General features: G+C 40.9%; 1 protein-coding gene across 1 annotated transcript in view; it reads right to left on the bottom strand.

The window, feature by feature from the left end:
• Positions 1–24,177, bottom strand: part of galnt9 (polypeptide N-acetylgalactosaminyltransferase 9) — a 70,317-nt gene that overhangs the window by 4,002 nt on the left and 42,138 nt on the right. The window contains exons 5-9 of the mRNA XM_053481647.1: positions 22,515–22,712; positions 20,686–20,803; positions 8,309–8,494; positions 4,881–5,018; positions 2,419–2,514 (exon numbers count right to left, since the gene is read on the bottom strand). Coding sequence (XP_053337622.1) covers positions 2,419–2,514; positions 4,881–5,018; positions 8,309–8,494; positions 20,686–20,803; positions 22,515–22,712 — 736 coding nt within the window. The remainder of the gene's footprint in view (positions 1–2,418; positions 2,515–4,880; positions 5,019–8,308; positions 8,495–20,685; positions 20,804–22,514; positions 22,713–24,177) is intronic.

Here is a 24,177-nt window from a genome sequence, read left to right on the forward strand (position 1 = left end):
TGTAAGTATAACAGTTTTATGAATATAATTTTTTTTCAGTGATAGGAGTCACCAACGATACGATATTATCACGATACCTCGGTGCCAATTTAATTAAAATTCTATAAGTATTGTGTATAAGTATTTTATAAATATCCATATTCCAAATGACATTTTTAGACATTTTTATTACAATTTTAAACATTTAAAAAAGGTTTATTGAGTAATAAAATGTAGTCTGCTCCTTATAACATTAGTTTTCTTACTTAAAAAGCGAGCGCAGCGTTTAAACACTACAAACTAACTTTAAATTAAAGAGTTTAACATTTTGAGACTGGTGTAAGTGTGTGTAATGACTGAGTTTGATACTAATTTAAGTCTTTTTGAAGAAAAAGGCAGATTAGAGACTTTAACACATGTGAGATAAAGATGTATGTAAATAATAAATGTAGAAATAGTTTAAAAAAATAATAATTATAAAGTCAGTATAACTTTAAAAGTATTGGCGACATGTGAACCACCGCACAAAAGAATCACAATTCATAACTGAATTTTTGTATAATTATATTTGTTTGAGGTGGTAACATGGTATATTTCCTCTATAATCCTACAGGTGGCGCACTCCAATCTATTCACACATAAGTCCTGTGTGGTGAAAGCAGATTGTTCGCTATGTTTGTTTATAATAATAAAACTGGAAAAAAAATAAAATTGGGACAAAATTGTTACAGATTTTCACAATACTGAATCAGTACCGAGGTAACAGTACCGAGGTATCGTGATAACATCGTATCGACTCGGCCCTGGACACTTCAGAACTGGTTGTGTGACACGGTGCACTTCAAACTGAGCTTTAGCCATACATTTAATTAGCAACGTGAGCTAACTTGTACTAGCTACACACCTGAGCCGCTAAAAAAAATCCCTTATTTCCTTATAAACGTTCTGTCTTGCTATCATTACATACATTCAATAAGAGATAGTGCTGTATACGATCTAATGTAACCATGCTTCAAAGGAAATGGGAACTAATTGCAGGTAGGAGCTAAATTTGTGAGGGAGGAAACGACACTCCACGAGTGCCACAGGAGCTTACCAACACGATTCACATTATTTTTTAACTTCACTTCTTTTGTTTATATGTTCTGTGAACGCGGCACAGAGGAACAGAGGAGGTTAATGCAATCTGCATACGTTATGCTTCTCCTGTTATTTATTTAGCTTTTTCCTTTCGTTTCTAAACCGACTGTATGGAGAGAGAGAGAGAGAGAGAGAGAGAGAGAGAGAGAGAGGGAGGGAGAGAGAGGGAGGGAGAGAGAGATGGGGAAATGAAATGATGCTGTATCGTGTAACACAGGTCATTATTGTAATGTAATGTGCTGATACACTTTAGCTGGAGTATTTCCCTCAGGGCAGGATTACACACTTCCATTACTGAGAGAGAGTGAAAGAGAGAGAGAGAGAGAGAGAGAGAGAGAGAGAAAGGTCACCGCGAAAGAGACAAAAGAGAGAGACAGAAAAAATGGTAATAAGAAAAAGGAACAATGAAAGGAGAGGAGTATAAAGACAGATCATGAGGGAGAAATGGACTGACAGGTGGAGAGAGAGAGAAAGACAAAACAGACAGAGAGACAGAGGGAGAGAAGAACTGAGAGACTGAGGCAGAATAAGGGAAAGAGCTAGAGAGAGAGAGAGAGGGAGAGAGATGTTACTATTTACTGTTGATGTTATTATATTATTATTGTTATTGTTATTATAATAATAATAATTATTATTATTATTGTTATTATTATTCAACTTGCTTTAAGAGAGAGTAAAAGACAGAATGAATGAAAGAGAAAAACAGACAGACAGACAAACATAGATGGAAAGAGAGAAAGAAAGGGACATAGACATATTGCATATAAGGAGACAGAGACAGACAGGATAAAAAACAGAGAGAAAAAAGCAAGAGAAGCGCATAGTGAAGTGGAACGATGGCTACAGAGATATCTGTGTGTGTATGTGTGTGTGTGTGTGTGTGTGTGTGTGTGTGTGTGTGTTCAGTGAGCCGTGTCTTTAACGAATCAGCAGCAGTGTAACAGTAAAGAGGAAATCGATGGTGTGAGGGCGACTCCAGTTCGTGTGCAGTGAAGTGATAAACACACTGAGTAAAGCTGACCTCAAATACACACACACACACACACTCACGCTCTGGATCAGGAAGCACCGCACTAGACCTGAGTCTCTGTTACATGTGTGTGTGTGTGTGTGTGTGTGGATACATCAGGTCACCGTGCGACCGCCTGACACACACTCCTCTGTCCTGAAGATGTGGGAAAGTCACGGCTTTATCACTGACACTGGAGACTCCTTCATACATGTTACACAAATACATAAACACATGGACGTCTTCGTGAATTAGCCGTTACTATAGAAACCATAACCTGGGACTCTTACCTGAGACGACATGCCGTGACAGGGGTAAAGTATCGCCCTGTTATCGTCCTCTGAGCCTTGATCCAGGCAATAACCACTGGCTTTACTGTTCCTCACCTGCAAACACACACACACACACACACACACACACCACAGATTAAAGCTCTCGCTGATCAAAAGGCCACTTATACACAACATCTGTCACTCATTCATTTAGTTGATGTCATATTTTTGTTTAGATTTTTATTGGTATTTTACACTCACATACAGTGCTATGAAAAAATATTTGTCCCTTTTTAATTTGTCACACCGAAATGATTAAGATCATTAAACTAATTTTAGTATTACACACAGATTACCAGAGTAAATAGAAAATAAAGTTTTCTATTAAGGAAACAAAAGCTGTTCAAACCTGTAAAAAGTAATTGCCTCTTTGCTAAATCATGAATAAACTGTGATTTTTTAAAATTGTGTTAAAGTTCACTTGCCAGGCCTCCGAGTGGCGAAGTGGTAAAGCGCTCGCCCTACCATCCGGGGATCTGTGGTTCGAACCCCGGGTGATGCTGTAACCTCTCGCAGCCGGAGGCACAGATGAGAGGTACTCAGCGCTCCCACATTAATCACGGCTCTACAGCCAATCAGGGGCGTCTGTGAGCTCGCGAACACGGAAGGAACGGCTAACGCTTTCCTCCGAGTGTGTTACTCCGCCCCTAATGGTGCGTGAGCAAGCAGTTCGAAAAGATGCGGTCGGCTGGCGTCACGCGGTTCGGAGGAAACACGGGATAGTCTTCGCCCTCCCAATTGAGTGGTAGTAGTAGCCTTAATGTATGAGCCTCCTAGTGATGGGGAGGAATTGAATACGGCTAATATTGGGGAGAAAATTGGAAAAAACCCCAAAAATAATTATATTAAAAAAAAGTTCACTTGCCACACCCAGGCCTGATTACTGCCAGACCTGCTGAATCAAGAAATCATTTAAATAGAATTTGTTTGATAAAGTAATGCACGCTATAAGGTCTGAAAAAAAAAAAGCTAGTCCAAATCCACTGCTGAATGACCCCCCAAAAATATATAAATAATAATAATAATAAAATAAAATAAGAGTGGCCTGGAGTGGCCTAGTAAAAGTCCGGATTAAATCCGATTAAGATCCTTTAACTGGCTGTTCATGCTCAAAAATCATCCAATGTGGCTGAATTAAAAAAAATTTGCAAAGCAGAGTGAGACAAAATTTCTTCACAGTGATGTGTAAGACTCAGTGCCAGTTATCGCAAACATGTGATTGCAATGGTTGCCACCAAGGATGGCACAAGCAGTTATTAGGTTTAGGAAACATTTACATTTAGGCATTTGGCAGACGCTCTTATCCAGAGCGACTTACAAAAGTGCTTTAATGTTTACATCATTGGATACATACTTACACTGGGTTAACTAGGTTAATAACTAAGTGCCATTAGTCCAACACAACTGGAAAGAGGTTTTTTTTAATTACTTTTTCACCAGGTATTGTGGGTTTGAAGAGCTTTGAGTACCTAGTATGACATCATTCCAGACTGAGTAATTGGCCTTTCCTCTGACTGAACACCTGGACACAGTTTTTAGGGAAGTCCAGTTCTGTATTCTGACTGGATATAAAAATACACCTTCACAAAGGGTCATGAAGAGTTAGGGGAGGGGCAGCAGCTCACTGGCTTTTAAAGCTACACACAACAGCATGTAGAACAGCAAACAGTGTGTTTGGATCAAAACAAAGTGCAGGGACACTGGAATCCATCTCCTAAAGTTTAGTATAAATAAACCATCTAAAATAAAGCTATTTAATTTTTTCATCAATTAAGCTCCACCTACCAGAATTCATTGTCAGCATACAGTGTTGTTCACAAATCTAAACACGTTTTTGTATAAATTTTGAGCATTCAAAAATGAGCATTCTGATGCCACAAATAAAGTTTAAGATCAAGATCTTTGGACTTTGCAATTTCTGCCACCATCAGACCGATCAGGCTCGCTTCTCCTCCCTGAGAAGTGAAACGGAGGACTTGGTACTGACTACAGTTTGTGTTTCTGTAACATTTTATTTGATTAGCTTAAAAGCCTTTACTTAAAAGAAGAAGAAGAAGAAAAATAATAAGAAGAAAGCGCCTAGTGCTTGCGTCCTTAATAACATCATACTAATTATGAAACAAACAAACAAACAGAAATAAACATTGCACATACAAATAAACACTTCTTAATAATTTGCCAATGCAAGTCTATGAAAAATGTCAACAGTATGCCTTACATGTATCACACACACGTGTCGAGCTCGTGTCTAAACCCTGTGACGATGAGGAGGAGCTGCGTGTCTGATCTTCCTCCTCACTCTTTACACTGATTACGAGTCAGGACGCAAGACCACGGGAATTTTGAATAAATGTGATATTTTATTTAAAGTGACAGTTTTTAAAAAAATCTCTTGTTGTTCAGTTTGTGAGTGCTCTCACCTCGCCGTACGTGATGGTGTTGTTGTAGATCCTCATCTCCGGGTAGACGTGCTGCAGGTACCAGCGGAAGCTCTTACATTTTAGTCTGTTCCTCAGCGCCACTCGCTCCGACACGTCTCCAAAATCCACACCAGGGTTCTGTAACACACACACACACACACACACACTGTTTACAAACGCCAATGTGATGGAGAAAAACACAAGTTGTGTCTCCTTGTATGTGTGTGTATGTATGTTCTATCAGTCATTCGGGACCCTTCAGTGTTCCTTTATTAGCCTTGATGCTATGCCACTCATCAGTGGTTTAATTACAGCTGTTAGCATCAGAGGATTGTGTTAGTGCAGTGGAGGATTATGGGATTGATGTGGAGTAATGACTGAGCTACTCTACTCCCTGGACACGTTATGAGTTTTGATTAATTATTAATCCTCATAAATCTAGTCAGGTTTTTAAACCACACCTTCTTCATTGCGACTGACAGCGTATACACACACAGGCCACACCTCTTTTTCTGGGACTTGCAGAATATACACAGCCAGGCCTACTTCATTGAGACTGATAGACTATACACAGAAGCCACGCCTCCTTTACTGGGACAGACAGAATATAAAGTGGAACCTTAGATTGCGAGTAACGCGGTTTGCGAGTGTTCCGCAAGACGAGCAAAAATTTTTTTTTATTAATTTTGACTTGGAAAACGAACAAGTCTTGATTTACGAGTACCGAGTATCATGTATCACGCATTCGCTTCTTGTTTTGAAGCCCAGCGTCACGTGATCACAACTGAGCCAATGGTTTTTCTCTCTCTTGCGCTGTGGAATTGTGGGTAATCATTTTTCTGGGTCTTAGTGCACGTCTCTTAATGGTATAATCAACATTTGTGGGTGCTGTGACCACATGTGTGTGTAAAACATTTTATTTTTCTTCTATATGCGTGAGTATACAGCACGCGTGTAAAGCAAAAAAGTCTCGTTGGAGGGGTTAAAGATCCGTTTTCTTCTTTCCCTCTCTGCATCAGCCTGCACTTTGTCATTGCCCCATCACACACACACACCTTGCCTCCCCTCACTTTTACACACCCACACACACACCCACACACACTCTGCTCTACACAGAAACACTGCTCTGTCACGATTCTTTTCAAAGGTAAAGTGCAGGTTAATTTTTTATTTTTATTTTTACTTCACAGCAGTAATTTCGTTAGTATGCACTCACGCGAGTGTCAGTAATGATGTTCCTTGTTAACTTTTTCGATAAAACAGTCTTTTCTTTAATATGTGTGTGTGTGTGTGTGTGTGTGTGTGTGAAAAACAAATAAGACAGGAGGAAGTTTTACTGTGTAAGACGAGGATAGGGAGAGGGGGTCTGATTCCTCCTCTCCTCTTACTTAAGCATCACACACACACACACACATACGCACACACACACACACACAGCTCCTGCGCGCATAAACGGAAACAATTAGCTGTCTGGATTTTTAAAAAAATTTTTTGAAGGTAAAGTGCAGGTTAATTCGTTTTATGTTTACCTTCAAACTTTGTGTTAATTATTTTTATGTATTTATTTTTGTGGGCTGTGGAATGAATAATTTTAGTTTCCATTACGTTTTGTGGGAAATTTTGCTTTGGTTTACAAGTGTTTTGGAATAGGAGCCCGCTTCTGGAACGAATTATGCTCATAATCCAAGGATCCACTGTACAGTATACAGAGGTCATGGCTCCTTCACTTTAAGTGACTGAATATACAGAGGCCACGCCTCCTTCAATGTGACTTCTTCACAGGGGTTGACAGAATATACACTGAGGCCACGCCTCTTTCACTGGGACTGACAGGTTAATGAGACAGAAGCCACACCATGACCTGAACATGCCATTTGATCAGTTTATAATTTTTCTGCTTCCGATGGTTATTATTTCATGCCAAAGTGTCTTCACGGTGTGTGTGTGTGTGTGTGTGTTGGTGTAACCAATAATGCAGTGTAAATGGCATGTTTGTTCATAAACACACACCGCACATCCGTTCAGATGAGTGTGTAATGAAATCACAGGCAAATTAAAGAGCCATTATATGGAACTGAGAGCTGGAGTGCAGATGTGTGCAGATGTGTTTAGTGTCTCTGAGTCAGGGCTGCGCTGTGACGAAGCTAATCTCACATGCTAACTGCTCATTAACTATCAGGTTAGAATATCACAGAGTTATTAGATAAGTAAACTATACTGAGTCTATATTGTTTATTCGTGTGCGAGCTGTACAAGTAACACACTCAGTCAGGCAGAGAGAGAGCAAGGTTGACTGTGTGTGTGTGTGTGTGTGTGTCTGGGTTGTCAGTCATCCGAGACCCTCATTGTTCCTTCATTAGCCTCGATGCTACATGGCTCATCAGAAGTGTAATTACTGCTGGTAGTGTCAGTGGCTTTGTGTTAGCACAGAGGAGGATTATGGGATTGATGCTAATCGCTGTGAGATATTCTCTCTCAATATGAAGAAAAACAAAAAGAAAAACAATAACAACAACAATAATTATAATGATAACCTGTGTGTTATTTGAGTGTGTTACGACCTCGAAAAAGCCATCGCCACACAGTTGCAACGAAAAACTTCACACATCACACACCATACAGGGGTAATGTCAGTTTGAACCCTTAATATTTGTTGAGTGCGTTAGTGTGTGTGCATGTGTGTGTGTGTGTGAGGGTTAGTGTGTGTGAGAGTGAGGGAGAGGTGTGTTTGTGTGTGTGTTTGTGTGCGTCTGTGTGAGTGTAAGAGTGTTAACATTTGTAATGTGTGTGTGTGTGTGTGTGTGTGTGTGTGTGTGAGTGTTAACATTTGTGATGAGTCCACGTGTACAATAGGCCTCAGATTCTGGAAGAAAAGCATTACACTTTGATGTTTCTCTACTGTATGTGATTTCACTGAACGTGTCACTGAATATAATGTCACTCAATATGAGGCCACACAGAAAGTTATTCATCAACTTGGGTCGTTTGGGGCAAACGACCCAAAATAACCGGCCTCCTGTTGAGTTGATCCCAGGACATGCAGTGCGGAAGTTGTTCAGCTCAATGAGCTCTAAATGTGTACAGAGTTTCGTGTGCATATGTGCGAGTGTGTATGAGTTATAAAGCAAATTTGCGTCCAAATTCACGAGACTCCCAGGCATCCTATACGTTTTTGAGCATGTTGAGACCCCAAAAAGGTGGGAAAAAAATAATCCTTAGGAAAACAAGAGGGTCCTGTGCACCCTATAGTGCTTGGGCCCTAATAATAATAATTATTGTATGTACCTATTAATGAATTTAACCTGTTAAATACTTACACAAGTAATGTAGCTATTACTGCTAGCATAATTAACATAATTAGCAGGATTAGGAGGGTTTGCAAAGTTAGCACTGCTAGCAGGACTAACATAATTAGCATTAGCGCTTACATTCATGGGAATGTTCCAGGCCATGTACACATGAGACTTGAACTCATCCATCCAGACTTCGGCGGCCCTCAGGGCGTTCCGCTTGGCGTAGTAGTCGATGTCGTTGTTGTAAGGCTTCTTAGTGCGTTCGATGTGAGCGACTCGGGCACAGGGCAAAACCTCCATACTGCCCCCACACTGCCATACCTACACACACACACACACAAAACACAGAGTAACACACAATAAATATTACAGTTTATCACAGTCCTGAACAAAGGCATAAGTTTTGTAACACTTGGGAGTGTTAGGTTTAAATGAAGGAGAAGTGTGTCCGAGACAAGTTTTAAGCTAAGAGAAGAAGAGTTATTTCTTGTTGTGTCCGCCGCACCTTGATACACTTACCGGTCCGGGCCCGATTGACCAGGAGAGACAAACACACACACACACACGCAGGCATAATGTCTAAAGATCTCTTTTTATTCTCAGCAAAGAGAGCACATTTAAATGGTGCTACGTTCCAAACATCAAAAGAACCATCAGTAACATGTCAGTTATAGAGAGACCCGGAGACAGACAGGTGAGAGGAGATACTTACATTCTCCTGATTGAACAAAAGAGTTCTAGCGCACACAAGCCATTTGGATGTATATTCGTCTGAATACAGATATAGAAGGTGTTACCACAGAAGGCATCAGGAAGCACAGTGAGGGGGGAATCAAACCCTCGTACATAGACATGGGAGGCCACAGCACTAACCATGAGACAGCACTGGTTAAAGACGTAAATGCCTGATTACTGGACTCTAAGACAGGTCTCCTTATTTGTGATGTTGAATCTCGGTGAAACTTTTCAAAGAGTCTTAACCACTAAGCTACTTCTGCCCCAGTTCTAGATCCACTGTTCCTTTACTGGAACTGTTCATAAGTGTGGATTTATCTTACACTGCCACACTGACGCCACACAGCTGTATGGAAGCCAGATGAGAGACACCGGCTGAATGAATCTGAGAAACTTGTAAAGAACATTCGACACTGGATGGTTCTGAGGAACTTCTTTTCCGCTTGAATTCCATAACCTTTAGACAGGAACCTAAACAGGTACCCCTTCTCCACCTGACCGCACAGACACATCCGTCTTTATGTCCATTTCTTTCTCTCTCTCTCTTTGCGTGTTATTTTAATGCTAATTGGACGAGGCGGTTTTATGGGATGTACTCTGCAGATTACACAGCAGTTAATTTAATTGGATTTTCTCCAATTTCACTAATCAGACGCTAAAACTGATGAGGTAGATGAATTATAAATCCCACAACCACGAGAGTTAAAAAAAGAGGGAGAGACAGAATGCGAGGAGGACAGACAGACAGATAGACGGCTTCCAGTTATACTGTTTCCTTCACTCTTTATCACTGCTTATTCACAACTGTCTCTCGCAGAAGAGAACGTTTGTACAGAATGAGTCATGATTGAGGGCCGTTTTGCACCACTCAGTTCTCTCTCTCAGCGGGAATTATAACGTAGTCATAAATAAATAAGAGTGAAGTAAATGTAATGAATCTCCATCTAATAAAAGAAAAGTAAAAAAATCGATATAATGTAATGAAAGGTGCATCAACCCAAAAGTGCATTTGACTGTCTGCCATTAACATCTACAGAGAAAGAAAGAGAGAGATACTGTGTGTGTGTTAGTGCATGTGTACCCTGTGGTGTAAGTGATTACCCACACTGGTATAGAGTTCTTAAAGCTTATTTATTTCACTAAAGGACGTGTTAATGCAGTCTGTTTAATCTTAAAGCTTCTGTTAAAAATTTTTTTCGTCATTTTCATAAAATGTCATTTTACATTAGTCATAAACAGTTATTAAAGACAGTACTCTAGACGGCCGTGGTTAGCAGAAAAGCATCTCAGAACGCACACATTGCAACGTGTTCAGTTGGCGCAGGCGTAACCAAACACACTGGAAGACAAAACAAATCAAAAACGCATTGTGTCATTAAAGGTCCTACACATTATATTTTTCATTAAATGTTAATATGATCTTTAGGGTCCTAATGAAAAGTTTGTATTATACGTTAATTAAAAATTCAAAAGGATTGTGTAAAAAAACACTACTTTTACCTGGTAAAAACTAGCTCTGTTCTCAGCAACCTGTTTCAGTACATGCTAATTTAAATGCTCATGACCTCTGCTGAGCCCGCCCCCTCCGTTCTGTGGGGCGTGACACGTGGGGTATAGCGACAGAAGTGTAGTCCAGTGCGGGCAATGCTTTGGACTGCATTACCCTCAAAGCATTGCCACAACGCAGTGCTTTGTGGGTAATGCAGTCCAAACTGGAAAACTATGGAATATAGAGCCTGAGCCTGTTTTCTTCAGTTTGTTTATTATAAATGGGCGATTAGGGATTATATAGAGACGGATGTACATAGAGAATAACCATGTTCTATGAGAGTGTAAGTTAACTTACACTCCGCATTCATCATGATTATTAGAAAAGGCGATCTGCAAAGATTCATAGTAAAATAAATTACACTCACCGAGCCTGGTGAAGATGAAGCAGGAACACGAAGCGTTAGTACAGATCCGATTTTTAAGAGCAGCTTCCTAGTAAAACCTGCTTTATATTAACCCGCGTTTATAAAGCAGTCTGGTGAAAAATGAGTAGTGCAAACATGAACGCATTTAGGTAAATCAGCGGGGACGTTAGCTTCAAAAACTAAATTCAGCCACTGCGTCCTCAGTGGCTCAGATGTCGGTAGTAAATGCCGACTGCTGTGTTCGCTATTACACCCAACTACTGTACACAACACTCGCTTAGGCGCCATTTTGCTCCAGCGGCGAAAAAACAATGGCCAACAGCGTCTTCTCACTCGGGGCGGGTCTTTGCTAAAACACCAGTGTCAATCAACTTGTGTAGGAACGCCCTCTTGTGGTGTGGCGTCACAAGGCAAGGCTTTTGCGATTGGCCTGATTTCAGAAGGGGGATGTTACTGTAATAAACGAAAAGAAAACCACTGGGCGGCTCTTTATCATCGTAGAGTGGTTGTGTACGCACTCTCCTAACACACAGTTCAGTCCAAACAGCTTAAAATAGTGCATGTAGTGCTGTATGACCCCTTTAATGACATCATAGTGTACACTTATGTAATGGTCCAGAACACAACCATTGTGTGATTTTATTTTACAGGAATGAAATCAAAACATCCTGCAATCACTGCGACAGAACAAAAGAGCAGGATAAAGATTACTAAATGTAAGATTTTGGGGCAAGTGGGTGAGGTGTGTGAGACTGTATGAGACTCCACGCCGAGATTCAACTTCACAAGTAAGGAGATGCGTCCCTGATTAGAGAAGTTTACTACTTTAACCAAGGCTGTCTCAGGGTTAGCGCTGTGGCCTCGCACCTCTATAACAGATTCGCACCACGTGTTTTCCAAGCACATGTAGTTTTTCTTCTTATTTTTCTTCATACCGGAGAGAGAAAATCTCAGCATTTCAAAAGTTCAATTAATATCAGGCAGGTTTAATTTGTTCATTAATGTATTTGATAAATCCTCCCAAGATTATCAGATTTACATAAGTTAGTCGTAGCCCAATTCATCCACCCGTCATTCATTCACCCGTCAGCGCTCTCTCCCATCAAGGCTACCACCAGAACCCAGGGAGGGCGAGGGCGTGACCCTCACAGTACCAAACGTGTTTGTTTCAAACTGATGCTCATTCACCACAGTGCTATCTGCTCCTTCAGCATGAATGAGCTCAAGGACGCCCATGATTGGGTAGCGTCAATATCGATTGTGAGAGTGCTAGCATGTTGAGTGCCGAGGGAGTTCGGCCAATCAACTCTCTCTGGCTGCGGGAGGCTACGGCACCATCCGATGATTTAAACTTGTGATGATACGACAAGCTCAATACTGCTACACTGTTCAGAGAGACGTGGAGTTTAAATAACCTCTCACGCAGTGTGACCCGTGACATGGTATGACGCTGTCATGTGCTTGTAATCAGGTTGTGACATCGTTGCTTTTGAAAGTTAAAATGATGTTCATGAAATGACTTCAGGATAAAGTTTGTAACACATCAACCTTTACTCATAGCTTTATAACAAAGTCCACATGGCATGACGTCTGGTTTCGGGTGTTAAGCTCAGACCTGCGCATCCTGTACATCAGAGCTGTTTACATCCTGGCCTGGGGGCGTGGACTGAACAGCCTGGTGATCTTTCTCCTCAAAATCTATTGATTCAGCTCGTCTGTTATTTGCCAGGATTAGTGGGAGTGTTTAAGCGATGGTGAATTGCTAACCGAGCCGGACCCTGGCCCTCCAGGACGGGATTTGGACAGCACTGATGTACACGCTCATACTGCTGACGCCGGGTTTTCTGCCTTTCTGTCGTTTCACGATTTAGCAGTTTGGTGGACGAGAGGCCGGTGCTCAGGGAACCGGCTTTAGCTGAGAAATCTATAGAAATGTTTTGTCATAATAAAAAGTCATATTTGTGATGTTCAGCTATCGTTGTGTGATCAAGGTTATCCCAAGGACATTGGTCCAACGTCATTTTCTCATAGTAATGTATTTACTAAATGTCCTAATAACAAAGAGTGTCTCGATGTTCCCGAATAAACACTGCAACAACATTCCAGAGTGACATTATCCCCGACTCATGTGAAAATTAAAACGCTCTTTTTGATTTTTTTGCGTAATAACTTCTGTCTCGTCCTGTGTAAACTCTGTCACTCCATAATCATGTAAATTTCTGCGTATATGATCGTTCGCTTTTTACTCAACCGTATATATATTTCCACAGAAATTTAAACACGTCTTTATTTTCATTCGATCTAGAAAATCCATTATCTGTGTGTATGTTGTTATTTTTTTAAATCACCAGAGGTTTATAAAATGTTCTTTTATTTTAACTACTGATTCAATTACTGATCCGTTGCCAGCGCTGCGTGCGAGGATGCGGTTATTTATGAGGCTGAATAATTTATCAGCACTCGCTCTGACTCCGTGATGATGTGATTAGAGTGAAAAACACACAGCCGGATCGATGGGATAAATGCCTCCTGCTTCATTAAGCATGACTAATGGATTTATATGTCCAGTCAGAGAGCCATGCTTCATCGCTATTGACTGAATGTGTGCTGTTGGTTTTACAGTCTGAATAATGACGAGGTAAAAACACAGCGACGGTAATGAGCTCGAGTTTAAGAGCTGGAGAGCCTGGGTTTATCGCTGCACCGTGAGCCGTCAAACGCACTTGCGAACACAACGCCGTTACGATGTTTAGTGTACGGATGTAGTGCGTTGTTGTGTGAGCGTCTGTTTAGTATCCATACGAAAAGTTTGTAAATGATCGGCTCAGCTCACGTTATATAACATCCCAGAGCTTTGGGTTTAATTTTCTTATTAACACTAAGTCTGTGTGTGTGTGTCTCTCATAAAGACCCCAGGTGTGTTTTCTTCACCTCAGAAAGGGTGGGAAAAGAACAGAGTGACACCCATGGAGTGATAAAACACAATGTGCTTTATATCTCACTCTGTATGTGTGAGAACAGAATGCAGGTGAAAATAACTTGTTAGTGAGTAACTTTACAAAGTCTAACAATCAGCATAAATTGAGATAATTAAACATTTTTAATTTGTTTCTGTATTCCAAGTACACTTGAAAATTTAAAAGTTCAGAAAACTCAAAAATTCAAAGTTACTGCATTTGGTTTATTTTTAGCTCGGAGGTGAATTCACACTCCTGAGTTTTAAAGAAAGGTTGCAGTTGTAATAATTATCTTCACATTATTTATTTTACAGTAACACAAACTTACAGCTTTAAGTATTATTACTATTATTATTACTTAAATGTCACCACACATGTCAATGTCAAGTCTCAGCAGAGAAAGAGCCCAAGGCCCCCCTGACCCGCCCTCTAAACACCCCAGGTCCCGATCCAGCCCCATGGAATGCCCCAGCCCACAACCCCACAACAGCACCCAACGTATTTACTGCCAACGTATTCGTGGAACCAGACCCCACAGCGATACACGAGTAACCTACACCATACTGGGCTTAAGGTTCTGCACTGTAACGTAAACATAAACAACTAAAACAATAAGGCTGTTGAAAACACGTCTCTTGTCTCCTCACTTAAAATCAAGGCTGCTATAAATACACAGTTCAATCCTCCCAGGCGTGTGAGGCTTTTGTCAGGCCGAGTACGATACGATTCCATTTGGGTACAGAGACAATAAGTCCTGATTTCAGCACCTGGCGCTGTCCCGGAGTACAACGCAAACAGAAGTTTTCAGAATGAACAGCCTCATCTGAAACAGACCCTATCATCTGCTCTCATGGAGCACGTCTCTCTGTGTCTCTCCTCATTAATCCAACTCATGTGCTTTTCAATGCTTAATCCACTTAATCTTCTGTTTTGTTTTTAGGGTAAGAAAAATATTTCATTCCATGCAACTGAGCTTAATAGAACAACCACATAGTTTTACAAATCCGATCATTATAATCGACAGTACAGACATTTTATTTGTGGGTTCTTTGTGTTCTGTCAGTACCATGGCAACCACTCATACAAAACAACAGCATCGCAAAAGTCTCTGAGGATAAGCATCTCCCTCAATACTGCAGACCACCTGACCTGCAAATCTGCCCTCTAGTGGTGAACAAAATAATAGACACCTGAGAAATATTACGCAAGACCAACATTTGTAACCTGTTAATAACTTAACCCAAATGAATAACTTGGTGAACAGCCCTAATAAAAAATACAATAATAATAAATTTTCATAATAAATTTCACGACTGTTAACAAATACACCAGTTGTTTATTTATTTTTTGTTTATTTAACCCTGAATACACCATCATGGGTGTCATTACATCCTAAAGAACATCCACTTTAAAGAACACACACAGTGACTTAAACACAAGATTCGCTACCTTTCTGTTGTTTCTAAATGATACACACACACACACACACACACACACAGTGTCCTTGATGGATATGTTACTCTGCAGGCTGAGTGTTTAGCTGAAAGGCTCTTGGAGAGGATTCGTACAGAAGAATGCCAGACGCTGTAATGAATCCCCCGAGTGCAATAATAACATCTCAGCACTGAAACCTCTACAACCTTCCTTCAGTTTCACTTTGAATGTGAATCTGTGCTGATGGCAATGTGTGTAACATTTGTGTGTGTGTGTTTGCTTTTAGAGTAAAATACAGCACATTGTCATTTATGATTTTATCTGTTTATTTATTTATTTATTTATTTATTTATTTACGCTCTCCGATCATCAACCCAGAGCTTCAACCTCCTGAGCCACCCCTGCCCCATATCCATTCATAGTTTTATTTTTACTGTGTTACATTAGCAACATTTAACAAGTTCACTTATACTTTAGACTTTAGACCAGCCTCTCTTTTTATTCCCTCTTAAACTTAATAAGATAAAAAAAATCAAACAGTTTTAAAAAAGCAGTAAACTCCTCTGTCCTGAACTTACAGTTACAGCTTTACCTTTAACTGTTGCACAGCGCTGAGACCGGAAACTCCTTCCATGATCGTTAACGTGGTGTTTGATTGTTAATGTACGCATCCCTTTAAACAGGGGTCGTCAACCCTAAACACTCAAAGAGCCACTTTAACGTGTTTCCCACAGGAAATAAAAAAAAAAAACAGGAAGCCACAAAACTCTTTTGACGTCTAAAATGAAGATAACATCATATATATTGCCTTTCACCTTTATGCTACGTATAAATAAAACTATAGTGTGTTGCATTCATAGAAACAAACAAAATTTAATTTTGTTTCTGCATGCAACAAAAAGATTTTCAACAATTTGAAAAAAAAGTTGAAGGTTACTTTCAAATAAAATGCTCGATGTCTATTTGAGTCCTGCTCGCATTTATGAAATAAAAAAACAAACTTAAATTATCCACCAAAAATACTGCCTGCGTTCTGTGTGCCGTGATCTTTTTATCGCGTGTACTGGAGCGTGCAGTCAGCCGTCAACCTGAATAAAACTGGGGTTTGAAAATCTTAATAAACCGTGTGCTGGCGGCTGTCGCACATCAGGTTGTGATGGATATTTTAAGCAACAAAAAGTTTGAAACGTTTAATTTTAATGTTACAAGATCACCATAATCTTCACATTTCGAATTAGATTAAAATAAAATACATTTAAATGAAATACCCATTATTTATTTTCCAGAGCCACAGGGAGCCACATGAGGCTCCGGAGCCGAGGGTCGCCGACCCCTGCCTTTAAAAATGAAGCTGTACGGTACAGAGCCCATGAACACATGGTGTGTAAACTGAAATCTGTGTCACTGGAGTTATTTCATGAGGACATGAAGCAGCGTGTCTGTGCACGTCAAGTCATCTATAAAGACCTAATTATGTGCATTTATACCAATATAAGGTTATAATATGTTAAAAACCAGGACATACAGTACCCTCTAGCGCTGCCAGTAGAGCAAACTGTGTGTGTGTGTTTGGGCGAATAACAGGAAGTGGATACTTCATCCCTTCACCAACTCTGCATCCAGGCTTTAACAGTCTATTCTCCTCGTCTCATCATTTCAGCAGTAAAAAAACAGAGCAGAGTCACAGTACAGGTCCTGTACCATCTGCTCAGACACCTAAAATAAACTGCTGTACAATTAGTGCTGGAGTTAAACAAATGCTGTACAGGTTTTAATCTCCCTCTTTGATATTTAACACAGATTAAACTTTACATCCTGCTGCTGTCGAACTTTCTGTCTGTCCTTTGATTCTAGTTAACATCCATCACCTTTATTCTTCCCCTCCATCCCTCCATCCATCCCAAACACTGGAGGTCACCTCCACTCAGGGTTCTCACATGGAGGCCGGTTTTAAACACACACACACACATACTGGAACATTCTTATTAGCATCTTATTAGATATAATAACTGGCTAAAAGAGACGGATCAAATGCTTTTTTTGTGTTTTAAATTCACACACACAGTGAACTCTACACTGGTTGTCCAAAAATAATTGCTATTTGGATTTCTTTCCTTGACTGATGCAGGAAGGAGCTTCTCATTTCTTAAGCAAACATGTCAGAAGATGTATTTCGCAATCATGGAAAAAAGATTTTGCTGTGTTTCACAAGAATTACATTTATTGGACTGCATTGAGCAAAGATAACAACTAATGAAAGAAATCAGAAATTACTAAAATTGGTAAGAACTTTTACACACACACACACACACACACACACACACACACACAACCCCTTGTTAGTGAGACTCATCAGAAAAAAAGTCGCCAGTGTGCTAGAGAGCCACCTGAATGTACTGAATCACCGAGTTATCACATCTATTGAGGTTTTCTTGGCACAGAGAATATTCCAGGACTTAGAGTGTGAGAGTGCGGCTCTTAGAGCACGAGGATCATTTTCACAAACAAGACCAGAAGTGAAAATCTTTGGTCAATGCAGTTCCAGAGAATGTTAAAATAATGCCACAATGCAGGTATATAATCCAGCTAAATGCAGCCCAGTGGAATATGAGTGTGTGGACATGTTTTGGTCAGGCAGTTTACTTATTATTACTACTTTAACACTGTTTTAAATGTTCTTTACTGAACGTACAGTATAAAGTGCAGCATAAAGTGAATTGGCTCAGTTTGCTGGGTTATTCTATCATACTGTATGTAACCTAATGTTCAGAGTGTTATATATCACATGGATGAGGATGGACGAGTTGACCGTCTTGTTCTGTAAACACTGCAAACAATAAGCGATGCAGCGCGGCCAGTCACTCGAGCTTTGTGAGAAAATGACACCACACACTTTTATAGTTATTTTTGTTTGTTGCTACGCACCAGATGTTTTTTTTTTTTTTTTTTTTTTATTTAGTCCTGTCCAATTCTTTTTCCGGATTTTCTCCCCAATCTAATCGTGGCCAATTCCTCCCCGTCACTAGGGGGCTCCCACATTAAGGCTACTACAACCACTCAGTCGGGAGGGCGAAAGCTATCCCGTGTTTTCTCCGAACCACGTGACGCGAGCCGACCGCATCTTTTCGAACTGCTCCCTCACGCACCGTTGGGGGCGGAGTAACACACTCGGAGGAAAGCGCTAGCCGCCCCTTCCGCGTGCGCGAGCTCACAGACGCCCCTGATTGGCTGTAGAGCCGTGATTAATGTGGGAGCCCAAGTACCTCTCATCCCACCCCCCTGAGAGAGCTCGGCCAATCAGCTCTCTCTGTGCCTCCGGCTGTGAGAGGAAAACAGCATCACCCGGGGTTCGAACCAGCGATCTCCGGATGATAGGGCGAGCGCTTTACCACTGCACCATTTGGAGGCCACCAGATGGTTTTAACGGATTGAAACAAACCCCAAAATATCTTTAATATGGTGTAGAGAAGTAAAACTATTTATCACTAATACATGTATATCAAAGCGCTGTTGAATTCTACATTCTGATTGGTCAGGGAGTGTTGATTAATGTTCTAGAACAGCAGCTCTGACATGGTATCGTTTCTATAGCAACAGGTCCTTCACAAAGACGTTTCTCTGATAAAAAACCTTTCTGTAAAGTAGAGATGTGTTTATTTATCATATGTGGAGGAGTGTTCCTATACCGGTGGGACACTTTGTACCTGTCAGTCACAGTGAAGTGGGCGTGGCACGGAAGGAAAAGATGTATGTTTTAAAAAACCACACACATAAATGCTACAATCCTACCACTTTGTCCTAAATGTCTTTACAGAATCTAATATAATATAAAATATTTACTGATCTACTGATTTACTGATTATGTTCGACACTCAGAGCTTTTGTGCGTCGGCATGTGTGACATGTTCGAGATCTCATCTTAGGGTTCCTTTCTAAATGATGTACATGCGAACTCATGTTCTATCCCTCCGGTCCTGCAGCCTCGGTCACACTCCTGCAGCTGGAATCAATACGGCATCTGAGAGAAAAATGAGTTTTTCAGTCTGTTGTGTTGATGGATAATGAAAGATATTTTAGGCGACATCTACATACTTTACACGAGGCCGTGGTCAATAGGAGGACTGACTGATGCCCCTGTGCTACAATGGCTAATCTCACATCATATCTCAGTGTGGGTCTCTGCTTCTCTCTACTGAACGGGGCGCTGGTGCCCTGCTGTTTGTGTGTTTGTTGTGTGATAAGATGACGGAGCAGCTCTGTGGAGTGGAGCTGAGCTCATGGATGTAAGAGCGAGTGAGAGTGAGTTAGTGTAAAAGTGAGTGTTAATGGGTTAGTATGAGAGTGTGTGTGAGTTAGTGAGAGTAAGTGAGTGTGAGAGTGAGTGGTAGAGTGCGTAAAAACCATGCACCATGGTACAACAGTCATACTCACATCCTCAAGAGAGCAACTCGTAACCTCGAGCAAAAGTGGAGAAAAACTAAATGTCCAGCTGCAGACGAGCTCCTAAAGCGGCTCGGACCAGCAAACGGCAAATTTGTCAAACTGATAGCAATAAACCAAAGCAATTCCAGGTTCCTATTTAGTACAGTGGCTAGACTAACATAACCCAAGATATCTGTAGAGAGTATTCCATCACAGTTAAGTAGTGAAGACTTTATGAATTTCTTCACTGAAAAAATCAATAGTATTAGGGAGAAAATAATGGATGTCCTCTAACAGCATCCCGTGATCCAGTCCAGTCTAAAGCTCCACATCTAGATTTTCAATGCTTTACAGGTCTTGGACCGGAATAGCTGTACAAACTTATCACCACGGCTAAATCAACGTGTTTGTTACTGTAGATTCGATTCCAACTAGATTACTAAAAGAAGTGATAAATACAGCTGAAATGATAAATTCTTTACTATATTTAGGTCATGTAACCTCTCAAGTTGGCAGTGTGAGAATAAATGAGTGTGAGTGTGAAAATGAGTGAGTGAGTGAGTAAGTGAGTAAGTGAGTGAGTGTCCTCATGTATACGCTCCACACCAGCCACATCTCCAGAAGTTTATCTCCCTCACACTCTGGGCTGCGCCACACATTTCTTTGTGTGAGTCTAGGTAGCGTGTCTTTCCTTCGGGCAGCCTCAGATTAAAACCCCCCAAAAAAGATGAGTGCAGGAATGTGATTAAACATTTGGCTGGATTTTGTGTGTTTGCGGATTAAACGAGCGACGGTTTGATATGAGCGAGGCCGCGGTGTTGGTTTGTAATTAGGATGAGGATCATGTGTGCTACACGACCCCGCTCTGCTCTCAGCCAACTTTAATCACATGAATATATTTGACTATAAATCTCCAGCGAGCTTCACAGGTGAAGAAGTCTTACACACACACACACACACACACACACACTTACTTTCTGCGTATTATATTGGAAATGTGACATGAGAAGGAACAGGTTATGAATTTAATAAGCGTAACACCACTCACCCTCATCCCCAGCTCGATGTTCTCTCCTCCGTACACCTCCATGCCCGGATCCAGCAGGCCGATCTCTCCAAAGTACTCGCGATCCACCACAAACGAGCAGCCGATCATCGCAGGAGTCCTAATTACCACAGACAGAGAGAGAGAGAGACAGAGAGAGAGAGAGAGAGAGAGAGAGAGAGAACGGCTGTTTGAGACATTGGAACAATAAAAAGTTAAGTTTTAAAAAAAAAAAAAATTGCATCCCAAAAAAGAATAAAAGATTTTCAGTATTATCAGACACTGGATACTGAGATACGGAGCTGAGAGAGAGAGAGAGAGAGAGAGACAAAGAGAGAGAGAGATCAGCAGGAAAAAACAAACAGATACATCAAAAAGAAAAACAAAAGTTATGATAACTATGAAAGACATAATAATAATAGTAATAATAATAATAATAATCATAATAATAATAGGTAGAAGAAGAAGAAGAAGAAGAAGCAAAAGAAGGAGAGGATCAGCTGCAGTGTGGATCACCATCTCTAACTTTGTCCCACTAAATGACTCTAACTTTGTCTCACTGTCTCTAACTCTGTCTCCTGACTTTTATTCTGTCTAAATGACTTTAATTCTGTCCCACTGTTGCTAAATCTGTCACTGTCACTAACGCTATCTTGAACTCTGTCAAGAAATGACCCTGTCTCACTGACTCTGTCAAACTTCCTTTTACTGTCTCACTGTCTAACCATTCCTATGTCTCTAACTCTGTCTTTTTCTTTCTAATTCTGTCTCACTGACTCTATTGCATGCACGTCTCTCGCTCTCTAAATTTATGACATATTTTTCTAAGTCAATACCAACACTGAGATCAAACTGAGTAAAGTGCTTATTATTGATTAATCACGGTCACGGTGAAGGTCGATGTTGTTAATAAAATCAAGGAAGACTTTCATCTGGAGAGGCAGACGAGTCACTCTGCAGCCGTGTCTATGATTAGGTCTATTTACATACACGGCTGAGACGATATTATTAACATTACCATATGTTACATCACTAATTTATGGTTAGACTGACTCTCTCCTGCGTCGGCTAGACGCCTATAAAGCTCCATCATAAACAGAGAGACATGGGGGTGAAACTCACAACCCGCTGCGTGGACAAACTACAAAGTACACAAAGAGTGAGAAAGCAACGGATACACTCTGGGCATCGACCGACTCCAAACATCCCACAGCAACCTCATTACACAGTTTAAGTCCTCTCTAAGACAGCAGACACACGCCCACCCCCCCTTCCCCTCACACACACACATATAGACACACACACACACACACTGAGTGTGTAACAGTGGCAGGGAGGAAGCTGAGAAATAAATAAATAAATAAATACTAAACTGCACAATCAGCAGATTTAATGCCAATGGAGTCGAGGACAAACAGGAACAACCAGCAGGATGCAAAAGAATTAGCTACGTAATCACTAACACACACACACACACACACACACACACACACACACACATCCACACACACACAGACACACACAGACACACACAGAGTCTCTTTCTTTTTAATTCCAAAACGCACTGTCTAGTGAAATCACAGCGTTTCATTATCATGTAAACAGGAATGTTTTATTCATGAGACTAAAGAAAGTATCAGAAATCTCACACTTTGCACGACATCAAAGCAACTTCAGAAAGTATTTTGATACGCCACGTTAGTGCATCACTCTTATTATTATTCTTTGATCAGTTCCAGGTCTCTAAACGCGCTCGACGCTTAGAACAGTGCGATAATAACAGCTATGTTTTGTTTTTTCCTGAAATGACACACTGCTGTTGCCATTCTTACCTGATGGGGGCGGTCTCGTCTCCTTTATCCAGCCAATCCTGAGGAGGGATTATGTACATGCACCACAGGCCCCAGTTGTAGCCGTGAGCCGCGTTAGCGTACTGCTGCACCTCGAAGGTGTTGTATTTGATGTTATCTATCGCGGGCAGGATGATCCGAGTCCGGTCTTCTTTTATCCTCGACAGGATCGGCTCGGCCCTGAAAGGGAAAAAAACAACAACGACGTCACGCTCTCTTATTGTGCGTACAGTACTGCTGGATAAGGCGTGGCTTGTGAGTTAGCTACATTAGCATTTAAATGTAACAAATTTAAACCAAAAATGATTTACAAAGCTGTAAAAGAGGGGTTTAAGGTCTCAGTAAAGGACGCTGCTGAAAAGAGTGAGAAGAGTGAGAAGAGTGAGATGAGCGGTCATATAGTTTTATTTCTGCTCCACATTTAACGCACTGCTTCGCTACTTAATGGCGCAGTTTGAGGATGTTAATTGGACTCACCCTCGTATAACGCAGCAGCCTTCAGACACTGAGCGCGTCTCGGGTGATGGACGACTGCTGACGACTTACCGCCGACACTGTGTGACTTCACTACACTACTCCTTTAAGACAAACACCACTTCTACATCTAACACTGAACATCAGTTTCAGCAGGTTCAGAAAAACAACCTAAGACTATAATATAGAAGAAAGAAACGGGAAGAAAGAAAGAAAGAAGATGGTGCAGAAGGAAGGAACTATTAACACTAGAAGCGCCGCGCCAGTGTTACCTACTAAAAACGCCGTTCAGCGGTCATTTGACCGCCTATTGTTTTGAATGGGAAGCTGCTGCTGACACACAATGATCGCTAGATGGCGCTTTCACCCAAAGCAAATAGTTTAGCTCCAAGATCAACTTGCACTTGGACAATGCGCCATTAATTCCCGCGTTGATAATCAGCGGTATCTTTTTTTCATATTCAACTGATAAAACCTACTACAGAGTCTCCTCCTTTGTCCATCTAGGGGCTTCGTACTATAACAAAAAGGAAAGCTCTACTTAATTTTATATCGTATGGAGAAAATGTTATTAGTTTGTTCATTCTATTTGAAGCTTCTGAACGTCTCGGAGCAGCAATTTAGTTCTGAACTCGCTTCCGTGAAATTATCGCTAAAACAATATTAAATTTGTATAAATCAGATCTACCACAGCAGATAATAAACTATGCTATGTCATAACCGAAGCAAACACAACGAATATGTCTCGTTTCGTTCAGTGTTGCTAGGCAACGGACCACGCGCCTAATCGGTTCACTTGGCCGCGGTGTATTATAAACCTGCGGGATGTTACACTGCTTATGTTCATGTAATAAAAGCGAGGGAAATGTGAAAGTGATGTGTGGCCACTGAATGAGAACTAAATCAAAGATTTCAGTAACTACACTGAGTGTAACATCTGCATAGTGACACTAAACAGCTGAACACCTTCACTTTTCCCTTTACCTCCGAGAAAAAAAAGCTGTATTTTGTTTGTTTATATGTTTATAAAAGTACACGAAGTAGGCGCGCGCACACACACACACACACACACACACACCTCCCCTGAGCCCTCGGTCAACATCTAATGACCGTCGATATGCAAATTAGTCAAGACGTAACCTAACGTGGTGTCGTGTCGGATTTCAGCGGT

This window comes from Clarias gariepinus, chromosome 21 (assembly GCF_024256425.1).
Source record: "Clarias gariepinus isolate MV-2021 ecotype Netherlands chromosome 21, CGAR_prim_01v2, whole genome shotgun sequence".
Taxonomy (NCBI): domain Eukaryota; kingdom Metazoa; phylum Chordata; class Actinopteri; order Siluriformes; family Clariidae; genus Clarias; species Clarias gariepinus.